Source organism: Hoplias malabaricus, chromosome X2 (assembly GCF_029633855.1).
Source record: "Hoplias malabaricus isolate fHopMal1 chromosome X2, fHopMal1.hap1, whole genome shotgun sequence".
Taxonomy (NCBI): Eukaryota; Metazoa; Chordata; class Actinopteri; order Characiformes; family Erythrinidae; genus Hoplias; species Hoplias malabaricus.
Genome location: NC_089819.1, coordinates 25,657,742 through 25,681,005, shown reverse-complemented (window position 1 = coordinate 25,681,005; position 23,264 = coordinate 25,657,742). Strand labels below are relative to the sequence as shown.

At 39.7% G+C, this 23,264-nt stretch overlaps 1 protein-coding gene across 4 annotated transcripts in view; it reads right to left on the bottom strand.

Annotated features, from left to right (window-relative positions):
- The window catches only part of LOC136677252 (uncharacterized), a 47,032-nt gene extending 24,608 nt beyond the window's left edge, over positions 1-22,424 (bottom strand). Inside the window, exons 1-6 of one of the 4 annotated variants that reach the window (XR_010796346.1) lie at positions 21,620-21,685; positions 20,613-20,689; positions 18,030-19,254; positions 17,826-17,902; positions 6,937-7,013; positions 6,448-6,649 (exon numbers count right to left, since the gene is read on the bottom strand). Coding sequence is in view for 1 of the 4 variants with exons in the window: in XM_066654740.1 (XP_066510837.1) it covers positions 17,867-17,902; positions 18,030-19,254; positions 20,613-20,665 (1,314 nt within the window). In the remaining 3 variants the exon portion in view is untranslated. Of the gene's footprint in view, positions 1-6,447; positions 6,650-6,936; positions 7,014-16,718; positions 17,172-17,459; positions 17,537-17,825; positions 17,903-18,029; positions 19,255-20,612; positions 20,690-21,619; positions 21,686-22,333 lie in introns of those variants that run through there. The other 3 variants (XR_010796345.1, XR_010796344.1, XM_066654740.1) reach the window with 3 other exon arrangements.
- Positions 22,425-23,264: the final 840 nt, after the last annotated feature.

Genomic DNA, 23,264 nt, shown 5'->3' with positions numbered 1-23,264 from the left:
CTCAACAGGCTTGAGCCACTGAATGACTTCAAGTGTTTGAAGATCTGGGCCCATGTTCACAAACCCCTGCCCATCTCACAGTCACATCACCTTGAAGCTCAGTCCTGTCGCCTAAACACCAGGTCCACAGAGACTACTAAAACCTTTCACACTCCAACAATGACAAAGGATGCCATGAGCCAGAGAATCTCAGCTCATGATGAACAAATGACTGTCCACACAATAACAGTCCCTTTTGCTAACACCCATTTGGATCCCAAATGGCCTCCAGAAAGTGATAAATTAAAAGCCTGACAAACCTGGGTAACCACAAAACCTCCAATGTGATTTTGATTCCATTAAATTCTCAAGTGCATGACAAAAAGGGATTAAAGTGAAACATCACATAGTCCAGCAAAATACATACAACACACAACAAGATAAGGGCAGCTTGCAAAACTCCTCTGAGACGCATTTGCAGTCAGCCAGCAGAGACTGGAAAAGAGCAAAAAGCGGATGCAAAAATGGTTATGACAAAAATGTGTTCCATGAAAGGCTGAAAAGGGGGGAGAAGTTGCAAAAGTACAACTCAATTAAACTGACCCAAAAGTTAATGAAAGGTGAGAAACAGGCTCATAAGCTCCTGCCACATGAGTCAGACTCACACAGGGTCCTAAATCTTTCCCCAACCAGTCATCCTCTATTCAGGAATGTGAATAAAGATCAGCAAAGCGCTGACTTCAAATGGGTTCCTCACAACCAGATGGAGCCTCACCAAATCACCATGAGACTTGTAGAGAACAACAACACCCTTGTTAAGTCATAAAAGAGCAGCAGACACCCAGAAGACCTTTAATGGTATTAATCGTCAGCTTCCACAACTGAATATATATATATATATATATATATATAATAAATAAAAAATAAAAAAAACTTTCATCTGTACTTATGTTGCGTCCACCTGATAAGGTAATCAGTGGTATATCAATCTAGGAGTAAAAATTCTAATTTTTCTTCAAGCATTGTATCCCATTCTAACTTGTGTATGGCCGTCTGTCGCTATGCACAGCTAATTCATTAAGCCATGACGAACGATTCAAAAGTGGTGTGACGCAGTCAGCACACAGTACTGTTTTAAAAAAATTAAATAAATATTTTTTTTCTCTGGAAAACTTATTTTTCTTTGTTACTTCAGCAATCGAAGGTGATAACGCTCTCATTCAATGCCTAACAGGCCTATGCCCACCAGTCATGTTAAATCAGAGTTCTTAGTAGTTAGCTTAACTATAGAGGAACACCCTGGGTTTGTCCAGTAATTATCACCAAAGATATGTTTTTAAGTATTTGCATGAATAACTACCCTTGAACATTTCCTTTGATAAAAATGATATTTCCTAGTTAACAGACACTTTTAAAGTAAGAGGAACACTCATACCAGCATATTGGATAAAGTCCAATAAAGGTTTATTCTCATATTAAATGATCCCAGAAAGGTATCAACCCTGAGTGTATGAATGAATGATTCCTGACCTTGCTGTTCACATTCATCTCTGCATTATAAGCTTAATGCTTCTAGAAAGAAAGCATGATCTGAAAGGGGGGATATGTAGTGGATATGATGAATGTGTATTAATTTCTAATAAGAAATTTTGACTTTCTGAAGATGTAATTTTAAAAACCCAAGCTTTCGCTAGTTTTCAGAGACATCTCTAACCAAGATCGTAAGGTGAGATAAACCTCCAGAGCAAGCCCGTAAAACCCCCTCCAAAGACCCTTTTTTATGACTTAAGGACTCAAGAAAAGAATGCAGAGAGACACAGAGACTCAGTCTTGATTGAAACTCACAATGCCCTCTTTAAAGGACATCTTTTTAAAGACTGTTAACTCTCAAACTCAAACATCCCAAAGTTCTTACATGGAAACCAAGTTGTATATGAGCACAAGTGTTTGAAATTAATCCCGTTTTGACAATCAAAATAGGTGGAATTAATTTACATTTGTTTAAAGTCATTTTTGTTGATATGAATTTATGTAGAACCAAGATAGCCACATACTATGTGTTTAGTTGGTTAATAATTATATAGAACATGGTTGTCTTTTTCTTAATGATATTACTGTGTGTTAACATGTAATCTTTTATATTGCAAAGTATTCACTCAGGGATGGTCAAGTCTTTGTCTTGTCAAGTGTCATAAATTCTATGTGATGCCATTCCCAAGGTACAGGAAACAGCCAATCAGGAGCAAGAAAAGCTCCAATTCTCCCTCATTGGGGATGAATCAGGTATTCGGGGCAGGTTTTCTAAACTCTGGTTAAAACCCCTGTGGCGCCAAATGACACAAGCTTTTTTTTCAGGTTTTTGAGCTTTTGAGCTTTTAAGCTGTTTGGGCTTCTGCCCCTTTTTCTCCGATGTTCAACTCTTCACTTCAAGGCTCCAGACACTTGGGGCGTTGTCTCTCTTAGCCTTTTTCAAGGCTAAAAGAGTAAAATGACCTGAGTTTTGGAAATGATTCTGCAGGCGTCAGACTCATGGCTTTCTTAAACAGAATGACCTTCTGAGATGAGGCCCCAGGAGAGACCTGCACGGATGTGTCTCTCTCACATAAGGCGGCAGATCAGCAACAACAAAGAATCCCCACAGAGACCTTTAGAAAACCACCAGCTCCGACGGCTGCGTCTGAAAGCCTCGGGAGAAAATGAACGCCCGCGGTTGCAACCTACAAGGCCTGTGTCTGAAATTCTCCAGGAAGTCGTGCCGGAAGGCACCATCAGCAGCATGCTCCCTGTCGATCTCCAGATACATAAGGTCACATGGTCTCATGTCTCTCATGGCTCATGGTTGGTACTGAAAGTTTGCTGGGATAAGCAATAACCTTTCTTAGAACTTAGGACAATAATTATCATAGAGAAATTCCCTCATATATTAATCTTCCTGTTCGCTCATATATCGCTGTAATCCATTTTATTATATGAATGTCTACTCAATATTCATTATTTGATAATTTATCTTTAATAAACCAGTTGTGTGATTAAACCAATCCTTGGTTGTTTGTGTGTGTGCACCTTTCTTGTATGGAATTATAACTTCTAGTTCAGATTCCATTTCAGAGTCAAGAACCCACGGCAGGTCAACGAGCATAATTCATTAATAATAGTTAATTCTAGCTAATTCTGCTGTATAATATGTGAAGATGACCTACTTGTCTAAGCTAAAATGAAGACAGGTAAGGACACTACAATAAAGTGGCTGTACATACAAACAAAATGTAATCTGACAACCAAACCCTAATTTACCAAGCATTCAAATAAATACAAATTTAAAATAAAACTATATATAGATCAATTAAATAATTGTACAGCAATTATTCAGAATATAAATAAAATTAGATTAAAATAATTTCTTAATTTAAAAAACATTTAAATATCTTTATTTATATATTATATATCTATAAACAATAACCGAAATTCACATGAATAAGAGTGAAAAAAATATATGAATAATTATGTGAATAAATAAAGATAAATGCATTTATAACAGTAACTGAGTGGTCAATCTTAATCACGTCTCAATAACAGAAACTTAGAAGGAGTGAATCTTTTAGAACCCCTGAAAATAGAAATCACAATCATTGCGCAGCACTTTGGTCGACATTGTCTGTGAAATGTGCTCTATAAATAGATTTTACGTACGTTCTTTAAAATATCAAACACCTTGCACAAAGGCTAACATTGTCAAACACTGTGTATGACTTATATTTTTAGTTAATCTTTTACATTTTAACGAGGTCAAAGTAATCATTATGTAGTGTGCTGAGGGATTAATGCTTTCCGACCTTTTTAAAAATGTATTTATAAAGCAGATACTACATGTTCTAAAATCTGATTGGCTGAGCCACGTAAAAAACACGTTATATTCAAACCACCTCACAACATCTGAATTACAGATTAATATGCCAGTGTTCTTAATTCAATTTTATTCAGTTCTCTTTGTAAAAGGAAAATGAAGTAAACAGATGTTCTAGCACATGGCTACCTTGGTGCTCATATAACACTCCAATATTCCTGAATCAGTATCTGCCAAAGAAAAGTGTTGTCACCAAGAATGTCTTCCTTCGCACTTACACAATTAAACAAACTTTATCAAATATCTGCATGTCCTACTTCAAATATGTAAGACATCAATATATAAAAAATGGATTATATACATAATTACTTACAATGTTATTATTAGCTTATTAGCTAACTTAAAATACCAATTAATATTACCTTTTACACACATGGTCATGCATTATATAAAGTTTCAAATTTTTGAGACACTTTGAAAATAAAGAGATATCATCTGCGGAATGAAGCTAAACGTGTAGTTTTTCCACGGTGTGGGGGTTGTATTTGTATTATTATTTGCACCATTTAAGGTCCAGAGAAAATCCAAATGAATCGATTGCTCAAACTTTGTGACCCGGATGTGTATCTGAATCTTTTGTAACTCGTATTTTGGTGTCTGAATGTCGTCTACCGAATCTGAGCAACTTCAAAATGTTTTGTTTAAAATTTTTTGAGCTTGAATTTTTTTCATCTGAATTTATTAACCTTGAATAATAACAGTGGAAATGTGTTCTTGAAAATTCACGAGTTCAATTCAAGAGCAGTTATATTCAGATGCAGAACTTCTGTGCAAAAAATTCAGTGCCACAAATTCAAAGTAGGTAGCATTTCAAAGTCTGATGAGACAGATTTGCTTCCATAGATGTGATCATTTTTGTGGGTTTTTATTTTGGTTTTCTAGGTGTATCTCAGTCTGTTCATGATCACAGAACCACTTCCCTCAGTATAAGAAATAAAATACTGCTAAAACAGTTGAAGAAGACAAAGTGGTCAGTTTCTGACAGCTGCCGTCAGAACTTGTGACTCCACTGAGTAATAATTACATAAATGTACTGAAACCTGAATATTTATAAGGTTTATATGGAGATTCAGTGACCAAAGCTATGAAGTAGTGCCCTCTAGAGTCACAGAATTCGGTGTAACACCGGCATGCGTGATTCGGCCCGAGTGTGGGTCGACACAATTGTACTATCTGGGATATATTTCTGCTCTTCATTCTAAGAATTTTATTTGCAGATTTATTTTTGCTTTTGTAAAACGTTTGACCCAGAATTCACTCGATACGTTAGAGCCATAATACGTCATGGTACTTTTACTAATAATAAGTACTTTTACTTTCAATACTTAAGTACATTTGCAGGTAAATTCTTTTGTACTTTTACTCAAGTAGAGATCTACAACAAGGACTTCTACTTTTACCTTAAGTATCTGTACTTTTACTCAAATACATGGTTTGTGTACTTTGTCCTCCACTGTATAAAATAAACATTATTATACACCTGGCGATTAAAAATTAAGTTATGATTTCAAATAAAGTCATTTAGTACATTATAAAACGATCAACCATAACATTAAAACCACTCAGAGATGGTTACCAAACCTGATGGAGTTAAAGTGTGCTTCAGTACGGCCCTCCAGGACTGTTCCTCTCCACTGTGTATTTGCAAACTGGTTTTAATGTTACAGTTATTATGTTATGTTTAATGTTACAGTTATTTAGACGTTAAATATTTAATTCTCCCATGACCCTGAAATGGATTAAACGGCAAAGATGATGATGATGATGATCCTTTATTCTTTATGTTTCAATGTGATTTTGTGACTACAGACGTATTCCTGAAAGGAAAGATTAAATACACAGCACTGGTTGAGACTAAAGCGTGGTTTGAAAGAAAAAGTATTAAAATAAAATGAGACGTGAAAATGACTTGAAATGAACTTGGTAAACGACAAATATGAGGACGCCACACCGACATCAGGAAAAAGACGTCTAAAAAATGTCCAAATTTAACCTTATTTCCAGCGTCACTTCAACTGATCTGTGGCCACTGGGTAAATTCATAGCTGAACTGAGTCTGGATTTAAGATTTGAATTTATGGGTTTGAAAATCTGAATATTTCAACCCCTTACATTTCAGATAAATACATTTCAAATGTTCAACAATGTATTTAATTAATTTAGTTCCATATTCAACCTTTTATTCACTCATTTACCCCTCACTGATTTTAATGATGTCTCGTTTATGGCACCACTACTTTATTTACCCCCTCACTGTTCAGTTATAATGCAGTCTTCATGTAAAATGTCTCTGTCTCAGGAAAAATGTATCAAACAAAGTATTTCCTTCTATTTTTGTTTTATTTCAGATCAGTTTCATAAAGTTGCTCAGACAGATCCACTCAGCTGTAATCAATCCTAACTTCTGTAGATCTGGAGCATTCTGAATGTCGAGGCTGTACCAGTCCTCGCATTTATTCTTCATCTGTAACTTCATCCTCACCAGGGCCGTCTGTCTGAAACTGACTCACTTCAGTGGACGGTGTCACAGCCAATCCACCTACCAGCATGTGTTTGGATTATGGGAGGAAACCGGAGCACCTGGAGAAAACCCACGCAGACACGGGGAGAACACAGCAAACTCCTCACAGACAGTGACCAGAGGCAGGGACTGAACCCACCGCCCACCCACTGGAGCTGTGTGGCAGCAACACTACCTGCCGCCCAGTCTTACCACCTTACCACCGTAACAGTCCTCCCTCACGTCCTGTGCCTCCTCAGCCACCGCTAAAGAAATAAAAATCACAACTATTAACCAAATGACCACTAGAGAGAACAGCACAGTGTAGAACTGATATCTGAGATGCCGCTGGGTTTATTTAAAAGCCAGCAGGACTCAGAGGTCCTTATTTTACTCAGTTAAACTTCAATCACCCAACAGCCAAATTATCTTCAAGTGATTTACTTTTTAAAACTTGCCTGACTTAAACAAACCACATTAAATTTATCCTTCGCTTTCTAGTTATAATCTAATAGTGACCTGCACTGTCAGTAAATACAAAAATCTCACATACCTTTAGGTTTAGTACTGCATCTGTTCCCACGGAGTCCTCCGTCACGTCCTGCGCCTCCTCAGCCTCCCCAGCCACCGCTAACGAAATTAAAATCACAACTATTTACATCACGTCCTTCATCCTCTTCCTCCACTGCTGCATTGTCCACAGCGTCCTCGCTCACCGGATCAACAGGACCATCACGAGGTGCCATTCTCTGGTCATTTCCCAGTGTGTTGAGAATACTCATGACCTCACTCGTGATGGCCAGGGCGAGGCGTTCGTTAAACTCCCTCCTGGACACTTCTGAGGTGTGGGATTCTGCCTGGTTTAAAACGAAGAGGACTCGTGGCAGAATCCTCTGCTGCAGGAGATCATCGTTGCCGGCCAGTGTCCCTTCTCTGGCCGTACACCTACAGACATTCAATAATGCTTATTTAGTCATGAACGATATCGTACACTTTGTTGTCTACAATAGTACTTTCCTGCTGAAGAAACACAGCAATTGTTTCTATTTCAGTTCCTTAAACCAGCTGTACACATTTCTCACACCTTAACACCAGTTTATGTTTCAAATCTCTGGAATAATTGTTTAAAGCAGGCAGTGTGTCTACTGCAGTGGTGGAAAATATCTTCTTACAGTTCTTAAAGTTACAGGGAGTAAAGGCTCAAATGTAGACTAATCCACAGTTCATTAATCATAAACACAACTCAAATACTCTGAGGAAACCCCATTTATCCAGATCATGTTTATGAACAGAGCCCGACTGTGTAAGTATAGAGCAGGGATAATTCATTATAAATCATTACGGTCCAGTTACAGAACATTCTCAAGCCAGGGTCCAGGACGTAATGTATAAGCTGCATGTGATCAGTGCTGTATCCTGTACATTAATGTAGCCTTAGAGTTGTAGCAACATTTTATGTCGTTAACAACTGAATGTCAAACCAAATTACATTTTCAATTAAATTTCAATAAAATTCAACAAGATTTATAAATATTATAGGCAACAAATGCTCTAAATAAAATGTCATTTTCTCATTTCAAGTAAAATTTACAAATAAAACAATGATTTTGAGGGAAACAAATGTCTTGTAGAGGCAGTGGACTTTTCTGCTTTTCAATAACCAGCAGAATTGGCTCTTTATGCTGAAGGGCAGGACTTTATCCGTAAACAGAATCCATGTTCAGCGTTATGAAAATAATCCAAGCGGTTTATTGCTGGCCCCAGGACAGCGGCGTCTGGACCCTGCCCTGTGTGTGTCACTCAGTGTAGTCACAGCGCTCATCATAATGCACAGATCTGATTGGCTGAGTAGCCTCACGTGTGATATGCAGAAACACATGTGATTGGCCTGTGAGTTTCCTGGAGTGCTGAACCTGCACCGTAACGACTAGAAGAGTCACACCACTTCAGACACACACTCTGTTCAAAACTAAACAGCTCTTAGTGGTTTATCAGTTACAGGTCCAGGTCCAGATAGGACAGCGTCTGGGTCCGGATAAACTATAAACTGATAAACTATTAAGAGCTGTTTAACCACAGTCCTCCTATCGGTGACCCCTGGTGTAGAGGAGCTCAGGCTGTGTCACAAATAGCTCCTAACTAAAATGTGGGACACATATGAAATGTAGGTAATGAATGTATTGGACAGTGATGATAAGAAATGACATTACAACTGCTTCTAACACCATTCCTAACAGCACGCTTGAAACACCCATAAAATAAGTAAAATAACTTAAAGCAATGAAATAAATAAATAATAACTCACCTTCCAGTCTCCCCGCAAACAGCGTTTGTAGGGTTTATCTTTTTGTCGGCCATGTTTTAATTTTCACGTAGAGTTTACTGTAGAGAGAAGGAAAGAGAATCACAGTTTTATAAACTATTTCAACACCATTAAAGGGGACACACACCTCTTTTTAAACAAGTTAGAATAGGTCTGTGGGCTACAAAACATGTTCATGAAGTTCTTTGCACAAAAGCAAATTTTGTAGATATCTCTTATGAAGCCTACTGTTCACTACAATGTTGTGAAGTTTCACAATGATTAACTGTAAAGGAGGTTAATGTGTGATTAGCTCATGAAAATACAACTACATTATTACTGGTGTCTCCATCTATTTATGTGTTTCATATTTTTGTATGTACCTATGTGTAAACAACTGACTTGAGTTCAGCTAAAAATGTTTATACTTTTATTTTGTTAAATAAACTGCCACTATATTTTACATCTGTAAGAAGTTGGTAAACGTATTAGCACCTGTTAACTTCATCATAATTGTTAACATATTCTTTCTTTATTTGTTTCCATGCACAGTGAGGAAATTAATGTTTGTCTATGTTCATTAAATGTGAGAAAAAATGTGAGATGTTTTCACTTTTATCAATTTGTTATAATTAGAATTTCAAAATTATGAAGAATATCCTGTGTAAGGTCCATCGCAGCATCTACAGCCTAACCCCAAAAAACAAGCCATTGGCAACAGTGGCAAGGGGAAACTCCCTGTTAGAAAGAAACCTCGGAAGGAACCAGACTCTGAGGGGGAGCCCATCCTCCTTGAGCTGAAAAATAATCAAGAAAAAAAAATTAATTTAACACATGTTTAACTTCAGTAAGATTGCTCACATATTTACACATATACAACAGTAGTATATAGCTTTTGCAGATCTGCAGGTTTGTGGTTGAATAACCTTTCATGACATCATGGACCACCACTGGATTATTGGGACTATCGGTCTCCACAGATGAATCTAAGGGTAAATCAGAAATACAGCCAAAATAAATACGTAGTTTTGATGCTAACTCAACATTATTAACTAAATATACAAAAATTGAAAAGGCTTAACTTTGCATTCCTCAGAATTTAGTAATTTATCTTACACACACACACACACACACACACAAAAAGACAGAAACACACTGCAGTAGCAAACAGATCTATACAATTTAACATTGTTTTTTACATAATATTTTAATTATTAAAACGCAAAAACCTGATGTAGGAAACCCAATGGTGTAAGTTAATTTACAAAGTAAAAGTAGTGGTTACTTACAGAATGTGATAATGTCATCATGAGAGAAGTGTTGAAACAGTGCTACAGACTTAAAACAGCACAAAAAATTAAAACAATGTCTAAGAAGCACTAACATAATGTGATTACAATGTGACAAAAATGTTCTTTTACTTACTGTGAATAGAGGAGGACTGAGTCTGAACAAACCTCACGCAGTAAGCGAATGTAACCCGTGAGGTTTGGTGTCGTCTCTCTGGCGTGGGTGAGAGACAACTGAAGAGAGGCAGGAGGACCTAGAACACGCTGATGTTGTGTCCAGCTTCACCACCACAAGATGAACATCTCATTCTGGACGGCTTTTGTATCCAAGCTATTCTTGTGTCAACAATCTAAAAACACAAAGAAAATGATAAGTATTAGTAAATTAAAAAGTAAATAAAAATCAGTATTAGAAATTCATAAGCCTTTCCTGTTGTTTTAAAAACAAATATAATTTTTTTACCGAATCAGTCAGCCGAGGAAAATTCTTCTCATTTGGACAGCGTCCACAAATCCCAAGCAGAGGCCAATGAATTTCCGATTTTGAGCACAGGACAATTCTGGCTCATTTCATTACTCAAAATCTTCAGGAGAATGTCCTTTAAAAAGGAACACTGTGCTGTTAAATTAAAAAATTACTTTGTCAACAATATCACTGTGATTGTGAGTTACTGTATGTTTCTACCTCTTCTGTGCTTTCTATGGGGAAGTCTTCTGTGGAAAAAGTAATTCCTCCTAATAATTAGAAAAACAACACAAATATTAAATTACATTTATCAGATAATTATATGTCCAAAATTATATTGTATCTCTCTAAAATAAAACACCTTCTACAGGTCCACTGTCCTCTGTTACACTGGGTGTTCCTGGGTAAGGTGCACTGTAGTCATGGTCAACTGTATATATATATACACATGCTATACACAAGTTTTTAAAAGCAAACATCAAATGCCACGTTGACATAGAAGATATGACCAGTAGTGCCATGTTTCTCTTGTCTCCTGTAAGGGTTTAAGGTCGGCAACATTTGACTTCTGACGTACTACGCATCCTGAGCTGTCCTCCAATGTAGCAACACCTTTCTCTGAAATGTGCTTCACCCAGAAAAGCCCTGTCCAATTGCTTTCCCAACACTCCCTTTACCTGCCTTCCTTCCTCTTATTGGCTCTCGGGACTTCCTCTCCTTCTCGTATGTGAAAGGACCTAACATTTTTCCTCTTACGTGCCTCAAACTCTGACTTCTGCTTCTCCTGTGCCCGTTCAATGTTGCCTAGAACCCGAACATAGACATTACTATTGCTAACTTTGCCTAAACTTGATATTAAAAACTAATGAAACCAATATATAAAACAATTAACCTTTGCATGAAGCGCTGTAACCTGATCCTTTCCTCAGTGTTGTCCTCTGGATCTTGAACCTCAAAGTCATCTGCCACAGGTGTAGAGTTAAGTAGCTCAGACATGAGCGGATGTCGGTTGAACATCAAAAAGTAAGGTGTGAACTTGGTTGAAGTCTAATAACACAATTTTAATTCAGGTGATGAAAATGGTACTGTCCATTTATCTATTTTTCATTATAAAATACCTTCATTTACCTGTTCTGAGGTGTTGATGGCACACACCTTCAGATGAATATCCCAGTTATTTTGGGATTCACTGCAGTACTTTGCCAATGCTCTCTTCACTGTGCGATTTGACCTTGACCATTGGACTGAGGATGGTACGCTGATGTAATGCACTGTTCTACTGCCAGTCTCTTAAACAAGTCTTCATTGATCTACAAACAAATTTGAATGGCAGCCAAATGAATAGCAAATCCATATAAGGTGTTTGTAAATTACAATTATAAAGAGCAAATAATCACCTGGTTTACAAACCCCCTTCTTTGGTCAGTGATGATTCTTTGAACCAGTCCAAAATCAAGGAATTTGTTCACTGCTGCAGTCTTCGTTTTCAGGGGCTCTGCAATTACCCAGGACAAATCAGTTCAATCATGTTGTGGGTCTTTGCAACATGGCGTGGACATCGAGGGCAGTGCCTCTGGACTGGCAGACTGGGGTGGTGGTTCCCCTTTTTAAAAAGAGGGATCGGAGGGTGCGTTCTAACTATAGCGGGATCACACTCCTCAGACTCCCTGGTAAGGTCTATGTAGGGGTACTTGAGAAGAGAGTCCGACTGATAGTTGAACCTCGGATCCAGGAGGAACAATGCGGACTCTGCCCCGGTCGTGGAACACAGGACCAGCTCTTTACCCTTGCTAGGATCCTGGAGGGTGCATGGGAGTTTGCTCAACCAGTCTACATGTGTTTTGTGGATCTGGAGAAGGCATTCGGCCATGTCCCTCTGCATATTCTGTGGGGGGTGCTCTGGGAGTATGGGGTACTGGGCTATTTGCTACGAGCCATCCAGTCCCTGTATAAACAGAGCAGGAGTCTGGTTCGTATGGCTTGCAGTAAGTCCAACTGTTTTCCAGTTGGAGTTGGACTCCGTCAGGGCTGCCCGTTGTCACTGGTTCTGTTCATAATTTTTATGGACAGAATTTCTCAGCGTAGCCAAGTGGCGGAAGGTGTCCGGTTTGGTGGTCTCAGGATTCCATGTCTGCTTTTTGTGGATGATGTGGTCTTGTTGGCTTCATCGAGCCGGGACCTCCAGCTCTTGCTGGATCAGTTTGCAGCCGAGTGTGAAGCGGTAGGGATGAGGATCAGCACCTCCAAGTCCGAGTCCATGGGACTCAGTTGGAAAAGGGTGGAGTGCTCTCTCCAGGTTGGAAGTGAGATCCTGCCTCAAGTGGAGGAGTTTAAATACCTCGGGGTCTTGTTCACGAGTGAGGGAAAGATGGAGCGTGAGATTGACAGGCGGATCGGTGCAGCATCAGCAGTAATGCAGGCTCTGTATCGGTCCGTTGTGATGAAGAGAGAGCTGAGCAGAAAAGCAAAGCTCTCGATTTACCGTTCAATCTACGTCCCAACCCTCACCTATGGTCACGAGCTTTGGGTAGTGACCGAAAGAACGAGATCGTGGGTAAAAGCGGCTGAAATGAGTTGTTTTCTCCTCAGGGTGTCTGGACTCTCCCTTCGAGACAGGGTGAGAAGCTCGGACGTCCGGGACAGACTCGGAGTGGAGCCGCTGCTCCTCCATGTCGAGAGGAGCCAGTTGAGGTGGTTCGGGCATCTGGTCTGGATGCCTCCTGGACGCCTTCCTGGTGAGGAATGGGGAGGAGGCCCCGGGGCAGACCAAGGACACGCTGGAGAGACTACATGTCTCAACTGGCCTGGGAACGCCTCGGTATACCCCCGGTGGAGATGAAAGCGGTGGCTGGGGAGAGGGAGGTCTGGGTTTCTTTGCTCCGACTGCTTCCACCACGACCCGGTGGAAAATGAATGGATGGATGGAAATACAAATCTACGTCAGAGGTCCAGGAGAAGTAAATTCCCAGAGTGATCAAATGCAGCATTAAGCAATCACAGCACCCTCTTTGAACATCACATTTCCTGCCTTAAGCCCTAAGGTTTTACTTGAAGTGTGCACTTTGGTTACATTGTAGAATCACAAGCAAAAGGGGCACGTGTTTAAGTGTGAAAGGGTCTATCAATCAGAGGTTCAATGTATAGAAATGCAAATATTTCTGCATAAACAGACTGTTCTTTTATTAAATATTTATGTAAAATGTAAAAGTGCTTGCATTTAAGAACCTTTCAAACATCACAATTAAAATGTAATTATAATCAATCTTGAGTGTTATTTCAGAAGGGTTTTTTTTTCTCTTAAGTTTGTTATGAACTGGCTTTCCATGACACTGTCTTGATCTGCCTGAAGTTTATAGTTTAAATCACTACAACAAGACAAACAGGCCATTTCCTGAATTTCTGCATTAGGAGCAGTAGAGCTGAGTGTGGGTTACACCCATGAAAAAATTGCCAAATCCTGTCTGCCAAAGACAATTACATTGTACAACCCATGTTTATAAGTAATTTCTTCCGTTTTATTTGTATAAGCTCCATCTCTCAGTGCTGTTCAAATGAAAGTCAAATGTCCATATGTTTAAATATGTTCAAAAAGACAAAGGCTTTCATGGTGTGTCCTAATTTTCACACGACTGTATCCCCACAGCCATTACAAACAATGTCCACAGTGAACTTCATCTTCAGGATTTCAAAAGTCTGTTATATTGTGTCTTTAGTGAGACTTTCAGATTTTTGAGACACTTTGAAAATAAAGAGATAATATCCGCGGAAGGAAGCTTTTTCCCCACGGTGTGGAAGTTGTGTTTGTATTTCGCCAGCTAGCGGCGACAGAATGAAACTACTGCAGCATTTAAGTTGAAAGAGAAAATCCTAATGAATCGATTGCTCATCCTTGGTGTCCTGGATGTGTATCTGAATCTTTTGTAACTCGTATTTTGGTGTCTGAATGTCGTCTACCGAATTTGAGCAACTTCAAAATATATTGTTTGAATTTTTTATCTGAATTTATTAACCTTTAATAATAACAGTGAAAATGTGTTCTTGAAAATTCACAAGTTCTATTCAAGAGCGGTTATATTCAGATGGATAATTTCAGTGCAAAAAAAAAATTCAGTGCTACAAATTCAAAGGTGATAACATTTCAAAGTCTGATGAGACAGATTTGTTTCCATAATTGACACCTTACACAAGCAGAGCAAGACACAAAAGGTCATTACTAAAGAGGCTGGCTGTTCACAGAGCTCTGTGTCCAAGCTCATTAATAGAGAGGCGAAGGGATGGAAAAGATGTGGTAGAGAAAAGTGTACAAACAATAGTGATAACTGCACCCTGGAGAGGATTCAAAAATGTGGGGGAGATTCACAAAAACTGGACTGCAGCTGCAGTGATTCAAGAGCCAGTGCGCACAGACGTATGTAAGACATGGGTTTCAGCGTCGCATTCCTTGTGTTGTGCCACTTTAGAACAAGAGACAGCGTCAGAAGCGTTTCGGCCCTGGGCTAAAGACAAAAAGGACTGGACTGCTGCTGAGTGGTCCACAGTTATGTTCTCTGATGAAAGTAAAATTTGCATTTCCTTTGAAAATCAAGGTCCCAGAGTTTGGAGGAAGAGAGGAGAGGCACAGAATCCACGTGTTTTCTGAGGTCCAATGTCAACGTAGCGGTCTACCAGGAAGTTTTAGAGCACTTCATGCTTCCTGCTGCTGACCAGCTTTATGGAGATGCAGGTTTCATTTTCCAACAAGACTTGACACCTGCACACAGTGCCAAAGCTACCAGTACCTGGTTTAAGGACCATGGTCTCCCTGTTCTTAATTGGTCAGCAAACTCCCCTGACCTTAACCCCATAGAAAAACTATGCCGTATTGTGAAGAGGAAGATGCAATACACCAGACCCAACAATGCAGAAGAGCTGAAGGCCACTATCAGAACAACCTGGGCTCTCATATAACACCTGAACAGTGCCACAGACTGATCGACTCCATGCCGCGCTGCATCGCTGCAGTAATTCAATTAAAAGGAGCCCCAACTAAGTACTGAGTGCTGTACACGCTCATACTTTTCATGTTCATATTTTTTAGTTGGCAGCGTTTCTAAAAATCATTTGAAATCCTTTGTATTGATCTTAAATAATATTCTAATTTTCTATATAATATTCTAAATATATTTCCACAGTAAAATTTCTTCATCTTCAGGATATTAATAGTCTGTCATATTCTATCTTCAGTGAGCCTTTCAGATTTTTGAGGCACAGAAAATTGAGATAATGTCCAATAAATTTAGCCAAATGTGCAATTTCTCCATATTCTCTCATGTCCAATGCTATCTTCACAGGGCCATTGCAAAAAATGTCCACAGTAAAATTTGTGTGTAGATTAAGGTCTAAGACTTGCTTGACTTTGAAAGAAAATGTTTTTTGATAAAAGTTTGTTTCTCCACTGAGTAATAATTACATAAATGTACTGAAACCTTAATGTTTATAAGGTTTATATGGAGATTCAGTGACCAAAGCTATGAAGTAGCGCCCTCTAGAGTCTCAGAATTCGGTGTAACACCGGCATGCGTGATTCGGCCCGAGTGTGGGTCGATACAATTGTACTATCTGGGACATACTTTCTGCTCTTCATTCTAAGAATTTTATTTGCAGATTTATTTTTGCTTTTGTAAAACTTTTGACCCAGAATTCACTCGATACGTTAGAGCCATAATAGGTCATGGTACTTTTAATAATAAGTACTTTTACTTTGAATACTTAAGTACATTTGCAGGTAAATTCTTTTGTACTTTTACTCAAGTAGAGATCTACAACAAGGACTTCTACTTTTACCTTAAGTATCTGTACTTTTACTCAAATACATGGTTTGTGTACTTTGTCCTCCACTGTATAAAATAAACATTATTATACACCTGGCGATTAAAAATGAAGGTATGATTTCAAATAAAGTCATTTAGTACGTTATAAAACGATCAACCATAACATTAAAACCACTGAGATGGTGACTGGAGATGGTTACCAAACCTGATTGAGATAAAGTGTGCTTCAGTACGACCCTCCAGAACTGTTCCTCTCCACTGTGTATTTGCAAACTGGTTTTAATGTTATGGGGATTGATCTTATAATTTGATTTAAATATAAATCATCTAAATGTTTTATTAACTTAATTATATTAAAATGTGATGTATAGATGTCATTTACCCCCTCACTGTTTAGTTATAATGCAGTCTTCATGTAAAATGTCTCTGTCTCAGGAAAAAATGTCTCAAACAAAGTATTTACTTCTATTTTTTTGTTTTATTTCAGATCAGTTTCATGAAGTTGCTCAGACAGATCCACTCAGCTGTAATCAATCCTAACTTCTGTAGATCTGGAGCATTCTGAATGTCGAGGCTGTACCAGTCCTCGCATTTATTCTTCATCTGTAACTTCATCCTCACCAGGGCCGTGGTGGGTCCGAAACTGACTCACTTCAGTGGACGGTGTCACAGCCAATCCACCTACCAGCATGTGTTTGGATTGTGGGAGGAAACCGGAGCACCCGGAGAAAACCCACGCAGACACGGGGAGAACACAGCAAACTCCCCACAGACAGTGACCAGAGGCAGGGACTGAACCCACCACCCACCCACTGGAGCTGTGTGGCAGCAACACTACCTGCAGTGCCACCGTGCCGCCCAGTCTTACCACCTTACCACCGTAACAGTCCTCCCTCGCGTCCTGCGCCTCCTCAGCCACCGCTAAAGAAATAAAAATCACAACTATTAACCAACTGACCACTAGAGAGAACAGCACAGTGTAGAACTGATATCTGAGATGCCGCTGGGTTTATTTAAAAGCCAGCAGGACTCAGAGGTCCTTGTTTTACTCAGTTAAACTTCAATCACCCAACAGCCAAATTATCTTCAAGTGATTTACTTTTTAAAACTTGCCTGACTTAAACAAACCACATTAAATTCATCCTTCGCTTTCTAGTTATAATCTAATAGTGACCTGCACTGTCAAGTAAATACAAACATCTCACATACCTTTAGGTTTAGTACTGCATCTGTTCCCACGGAGTCCTCCGTCACGTCCTGTGCCTCCTCAGCCTCCCCAGCCACCGCTAAAGAAATTAAAATCACAACTATTAACCAACTGACCACTAGAGAGAACAGCACAGTGTAGAACTGATATCTGAGATGCCGCTGGGTTTATTTAAAAGCCAGCAGGACTCAGAGGTCCTTATTTTACTCAGTTAAACTTCAATCACCCAACAGCCAAATTATCTTCAAGTGATTTACTTTTTAAAACTTGCCTGACTTTAACAAACCTCATTAACTTCATCCTTCGCTTTCTAGTTATAATCTAATAGTGACCTGCACTGTCAGTAAATACAAAGTAATCTCACATACCTTCAGGTTTACTACTGCATCTGTTCCCATGGAGTCCTCCGTCACGTCCTGTGCCTCCTCAGCCTCCCCAGCCACCGCTAACGAAATTAAAACCACAACTATTTACCAACTGATCACTAGAGAGAACAGCACAGTGTAGCATCTGAGATGTTGATGGGTTTATCTAAAAGCTGCACTATGAGTAAATACAAAGATCTCACATACCCTCAGGCTGAATGAGAACCTCGGGAACCGGAAGGGACAGCAGAGCCTCGTTCTCCAATTCTCTCTGGCCCGAGGGAGCTCGTCTTGAGCTTCAACCACCGGCTGGCGATCCCATTCAGGTGGAATCTCTTGCCGTACCCGAGGCCCATCTGGAAGTCCCCAAAGCACTAGGACGTCTGGCGGGACATTGAACACGCTCCTTATTATGGCTTCCAAGATGACTCTGGCAAAGTCACGTGTTCCACTGTGGGCCAATCTGTGCAGGACCTCAAGAGAGCGGACCATGCTCATTATCTGAGCATACACTTCTTCTGCGGTCGCCGTCTGTCCTCTGTATATAGGATTCGGCAGCACCGCTCTCAGTGTGTCCTCAAGAAAATGCATCACCGACTGCTCTGTGAAAGGCTGCGTGAGCAGATACTCAAGATGTCGGGGGATTTCCCTTTGATTTCCGTCTGCTTCTGAATGACGTTCTTCAGGAAAGAAGTCCTCAAAGGGAAAGGCCTCTGGCATCTGCTCCACACTGGAAAGAGACACAGCTCTTCTGGAAAACAGAGAGCCGTCTACTTGTGGACACGGAGAGGGCACACACTCAAGGGACCTGCTGTTTGTGGCAGTGGAGTTCTCCATATTGATGATGGTGCTTCCTCGCTCTGATATTTGAGAAAGGGAAGAGGAAGACTCAGAAGAGGCCGGAGCTATTTTTCGGCTAAAGAGCCTCTTCATCCTCTTCATGGGAGAGCCAGACATTGTGGGTTCTGGTTCTGTGCTGGAAGTGGAGGTGTAGCTGGAGGTGGAACTGGAGCTGTCCACCACGCTTTCCACTGTTGGCTGCTTAGCTCCTGACACCGGTGAAACAAACTCATACCAAGCTTCACACGGGCCGGAGCTGAGCTCTGAACCAGATGGGTTCTCCTCTCCCTGTGTGTCCTCACTGACATCACGTCCTTCATCCTCTTCCTCCACTGCTGCATTGTCCACAGCGTCCTCGCCCACGGGATCAACAGGACCATCACGAGGTGCCATTCTCTGGTCATTTCCCAGTGTGTTGAGAACACTCATGACCTCACTCGTGATGGCCAGGGCGAGGCGTTCGTTAAACTCCCTCCTGGACACCTCTGAGGTGTGGGATTCTGCCTGGTTTAAAACGAAGAGGACTCGTGGCAGAATCCTCTGCTGCAGAAGATCATCGTTGCTGGCCAGTGTCCCTTCTCTGGCCGTACTCCTACAAACATTCAATAATGCTTATTTAGTCATGAACGATATCGTACACTTTGTTGTCTACAATAGTACTTTCCTGCTGAAGAAACACAGCAATTGTTTCTATTTCATTTCCTTAAACCAGCTGTACACATTTCTCACACCTTAACACCAGTTTATGTTTCAAATCTCTGGAATAATTGTTTGAAGCAGGCAGTGTGTCTACTGCAGTGGTGGAAAATATCTTCTTACAGTTCTTAAAGTTACAGGGAGTAAAGGCTCAAATGTAGACTAATCCACAGTTCATTAATCATAAACACAACTCAAATACTCTGAGGAAACCCCATTTATCCAGATCATGTTTATGAACAGAGCCCAACTGTGTAAGTATAGAGCAGGGATAAATCATTATAATTCATCACGGTCCAGTTACAGAACATTCTCAAGCTAGGGTCCGGGACGTAATGTATAAGCTGCATGTGATCAGTGCTGTATCCTGTACATTAATGTAGCCTTGGAGTTGTAGCAACATTTTATGTCGTTAACAACTGAATGTCAAACCAAATTACATTTTCAATTAAATTTCAATAAAATTCAACAAGATTTATAAATATTATAGACAACAAATGCTCTAAATAAAATGTCATTTTCTTATTTCAAGTAAAATTTACAAATAAAACAATGATTTTGAGGGAAACAAATGTCTTGTAGATGCAGTGGACTTTACTGCTTTTCAATAACCAGCAGAATTGGCTCTTTATGCTGAAGGGCAGGACTTTATCCGTAAACAGAATCCATGTTCAGCGTTATGAAAACAATCCAAGCGGTTTATTGCTGGCCCCAGGACAGTGGCGTCTGGACCCTGCCTTGTGTGTGTCACTCAGTGGAGTCACATCACTCATCATAATGCACAGATCTGATTGGCTGATGAGTCTCACGTGTGATATGCAGAAACACATGTGATTAGTCTGAGTTTCCTGGAGCGCTAAACCTGAACCGTAACGACTAGAAGAGTCACACCACTTCAGACACACACTCTGTTCAAAACTAAACAGCTCTTAGTGGTTTATCAGTTACAGGTCCAGGTCCAGATAGGACAGCGTCTGGGTCCGGATAAACTATAAACTGATAAACTATTAAGAGCTGTTTAACCACAGTCCTCCTATCGGTGACCCCTGGTGTAGAGGAGCTCAGGCTGTGTCACAAATAGCTCCTAACTAAAATGTGGGACACATATGAAATGTAGGTAATGAATGTATTGGACAGTGATGATAAGAAATCACATTACAACTGCTTCTAACACCATTCCTAACAGCACGCTTGAAACACCCATAAAATAAGTAAAATAACTTAAAGCAATGAAATAAATAAATAATAACTCACCTTCCAGTCTCCTCACAAACAGCGTTTGTAGGATTTATCTTTTTGTTTGCCATGTTTTAGTTTTCACGTAGAATTTACTGTAGAGAGATGGAAAGAGAATTAGTTTTATAAACAATTTCAACACCATTAAAGGGGACATACACCTCTTTTTAAACAAGTTAGAATAGGTCTACAGGTTTGCCCAAAAGCTAGCCATGCTCCACCCATCCCATGTTTACGCAGGTGAGTGGTGGTGCCAGGGTGGTTCTAGGCAAATTTCCTCATTGTGACATCACAATAAGGTAACCATCCAAACAGCTCGTAGAAGCATATGACTCCTGACACCAGAGACACCAACTAACTCACAGAGTGCAGATGGATGTTTTTTTAATCACACTGGGAGTGTTTACAGGAGCAGTACAGGACCAAGCGGAAAAACCAACGTAAAAACCGAGTTTTACATAATATGTCCCCTTTAAGTCTTCAGCTCTACCTCACTGTAATCACAGACATCTTAAGTTCTGAAACGAGTATAAGACAGGGACGTGGAGAACGAATGACCGAAAAGAAGTGTTATGAACAAAGTATAGAAACTCTAATAATACAGAGGAAATCCACTGTTTTCCTGTTATTAAAATTATATCAAAACAGAAAACCTGTAGGAATTTAATCTTGTCGTCCAATGACTATCAAAATAATTGTTCATTTATTTTTAAAATGTTGTGGACTTGGTCTCAAAATCTTATATGGATTTATTTACTTTAACAAATTACCCAAAGAACAAAAATTGAGAGATTTTTGAGATTAATTTCACAATATTTTAAAAAATAAATGCATAATTATTTTGATAGTCATTGAATGACAGGGTTAAATTCGTAGTTTTTCCAGATATGTGCGTGTTTATATAAATAAATACATACACGTAGTGCTGCTATATATGTGACACATTATGCTATCCCTGGTATGAGTTATATACGCGAAGAAGAAAAAGTGACTGAATCAGAGAAACAGACAAAATGGAGATCTACCTCTCGTTGAACACACACAGCTCTCTAACTGAACGATGTGGAACGTCGCGCTCTTTTATAGGGGAGTGTGGGAGGGGGCGGGGCCTACATGTGTGTGATGTCAGCTCTAAAGTTCAGGAATGTTCCGGAAAGTTTCAGGCTGCAATAATGTGTGTTCACGTTATATTTATTTATTTACTTATTTATTTAAACAGATGCTTTTATATTTTTATTAAATTAACCCTAAGCGTAACCATTTTCTTTGGTAATTCTCTTCCTGTAATATTTGTTTTTTTTAAACAACTTTTTTTTCCTGTATAAACATTTAACTTAATACAAAATGTGAGAAGTCCGTAAAACACAAACCAGAATTAATACAGACTTGATCAGAGCATCGCTAGGATCCAGACATTGATGTAAAAAGCGCTTATATTTCATATTTTATATGGTGTAGCTGATAAAAGGTGCTGTAAGTGAGTGATATAATTCAGTCCCCTGTTCCGGCTTTAATGAGTGAACGGCCTGTTTTCTTCTAAAGTTAATGTTAAACAGAAAAACAGCGCAGATGTAACTGGATTAACTCGTCAGAGTCAGTAACGGTCGAGTGTGTGTCCGTGTATTTGTGCCGTTATAGGGACAGAAGTGTCGAATTTCGTTTTTTTAAGAGCAGAAAGTTAAAGGCTCGTGTGACACAGAAACGTTTCCAAATACGAAGAAGAGACTATAATAAATTACCTTAACAACTTTCAATACATCTGTTTTCGAGGCTCCAGTAAAACACTGATGTGGAGCGGAGCTCGGCTGAAAGTAATGTAAGAACAAGAAAGTGCGCGCGGCGAAGTGAACACTTGATCCCTGCGCGCCCTTGTTGCGCACCTAAAACAACGTCATCATACGTCATCGAAGTGCGCACTTCAAGAAAGGAATTAGGGCTTTTTGTTACAATTGGGACAGCGAGGAGACTGTGGACAAAAAATCCCGGACTGGAGGCATTTTTTAGGTTCCGAAAATAGGACATGTCCGGCGAAAAGAGGACGTCTGGTCACCCTACTCACAGCCGTCCAGGCCCAGGAGCTGTGTGGCAGTGCTACACCTGCTGCACCACTGTGTTGCTCTGAGGAAAGCACAAATATACATTAAAACTATTCTACGTGTGTAAAAGTAATTCGTTTCTAACTACCTCTGATGACTACATGGCTTTTATTTCATATTCATCTCTGTCTGGAGGTTTTATGTGGCATTTCTGGGTCTTCATGAAGAAAGGTGCAGCACTTTCCTTTATTTAATTAAAACATGATGAAAGGTAATGTTTCCTTGGTATTGATTGAGTTCTTCAACTGTCTGAATTTCAGATTTTGGTTGCACCTCACTTGCAGCAGCACTAGGCATTATTTCTACTTTTAAACTTCAACTTCAAAATCATTGGCATGCTCCAAAGACCCGTAATAAACAAAACTGAGCCTCTATTGCTACTGCTCCAGGATCAGCACTGCAGAAACTGCAATATGCTGCCTTTGGGTAAAATAAACACCTCACCTCCATCCCTCCCTTCCTCGGTTTCAAAGCAGTCATGTAAATGTGTACACTCTGTACTACAACTGTAGGGGAGCCCAGGAGCAAAAAACTAAACCTTAGTGTTCCTTTATAAGTTGTTTGGATCAAGGAG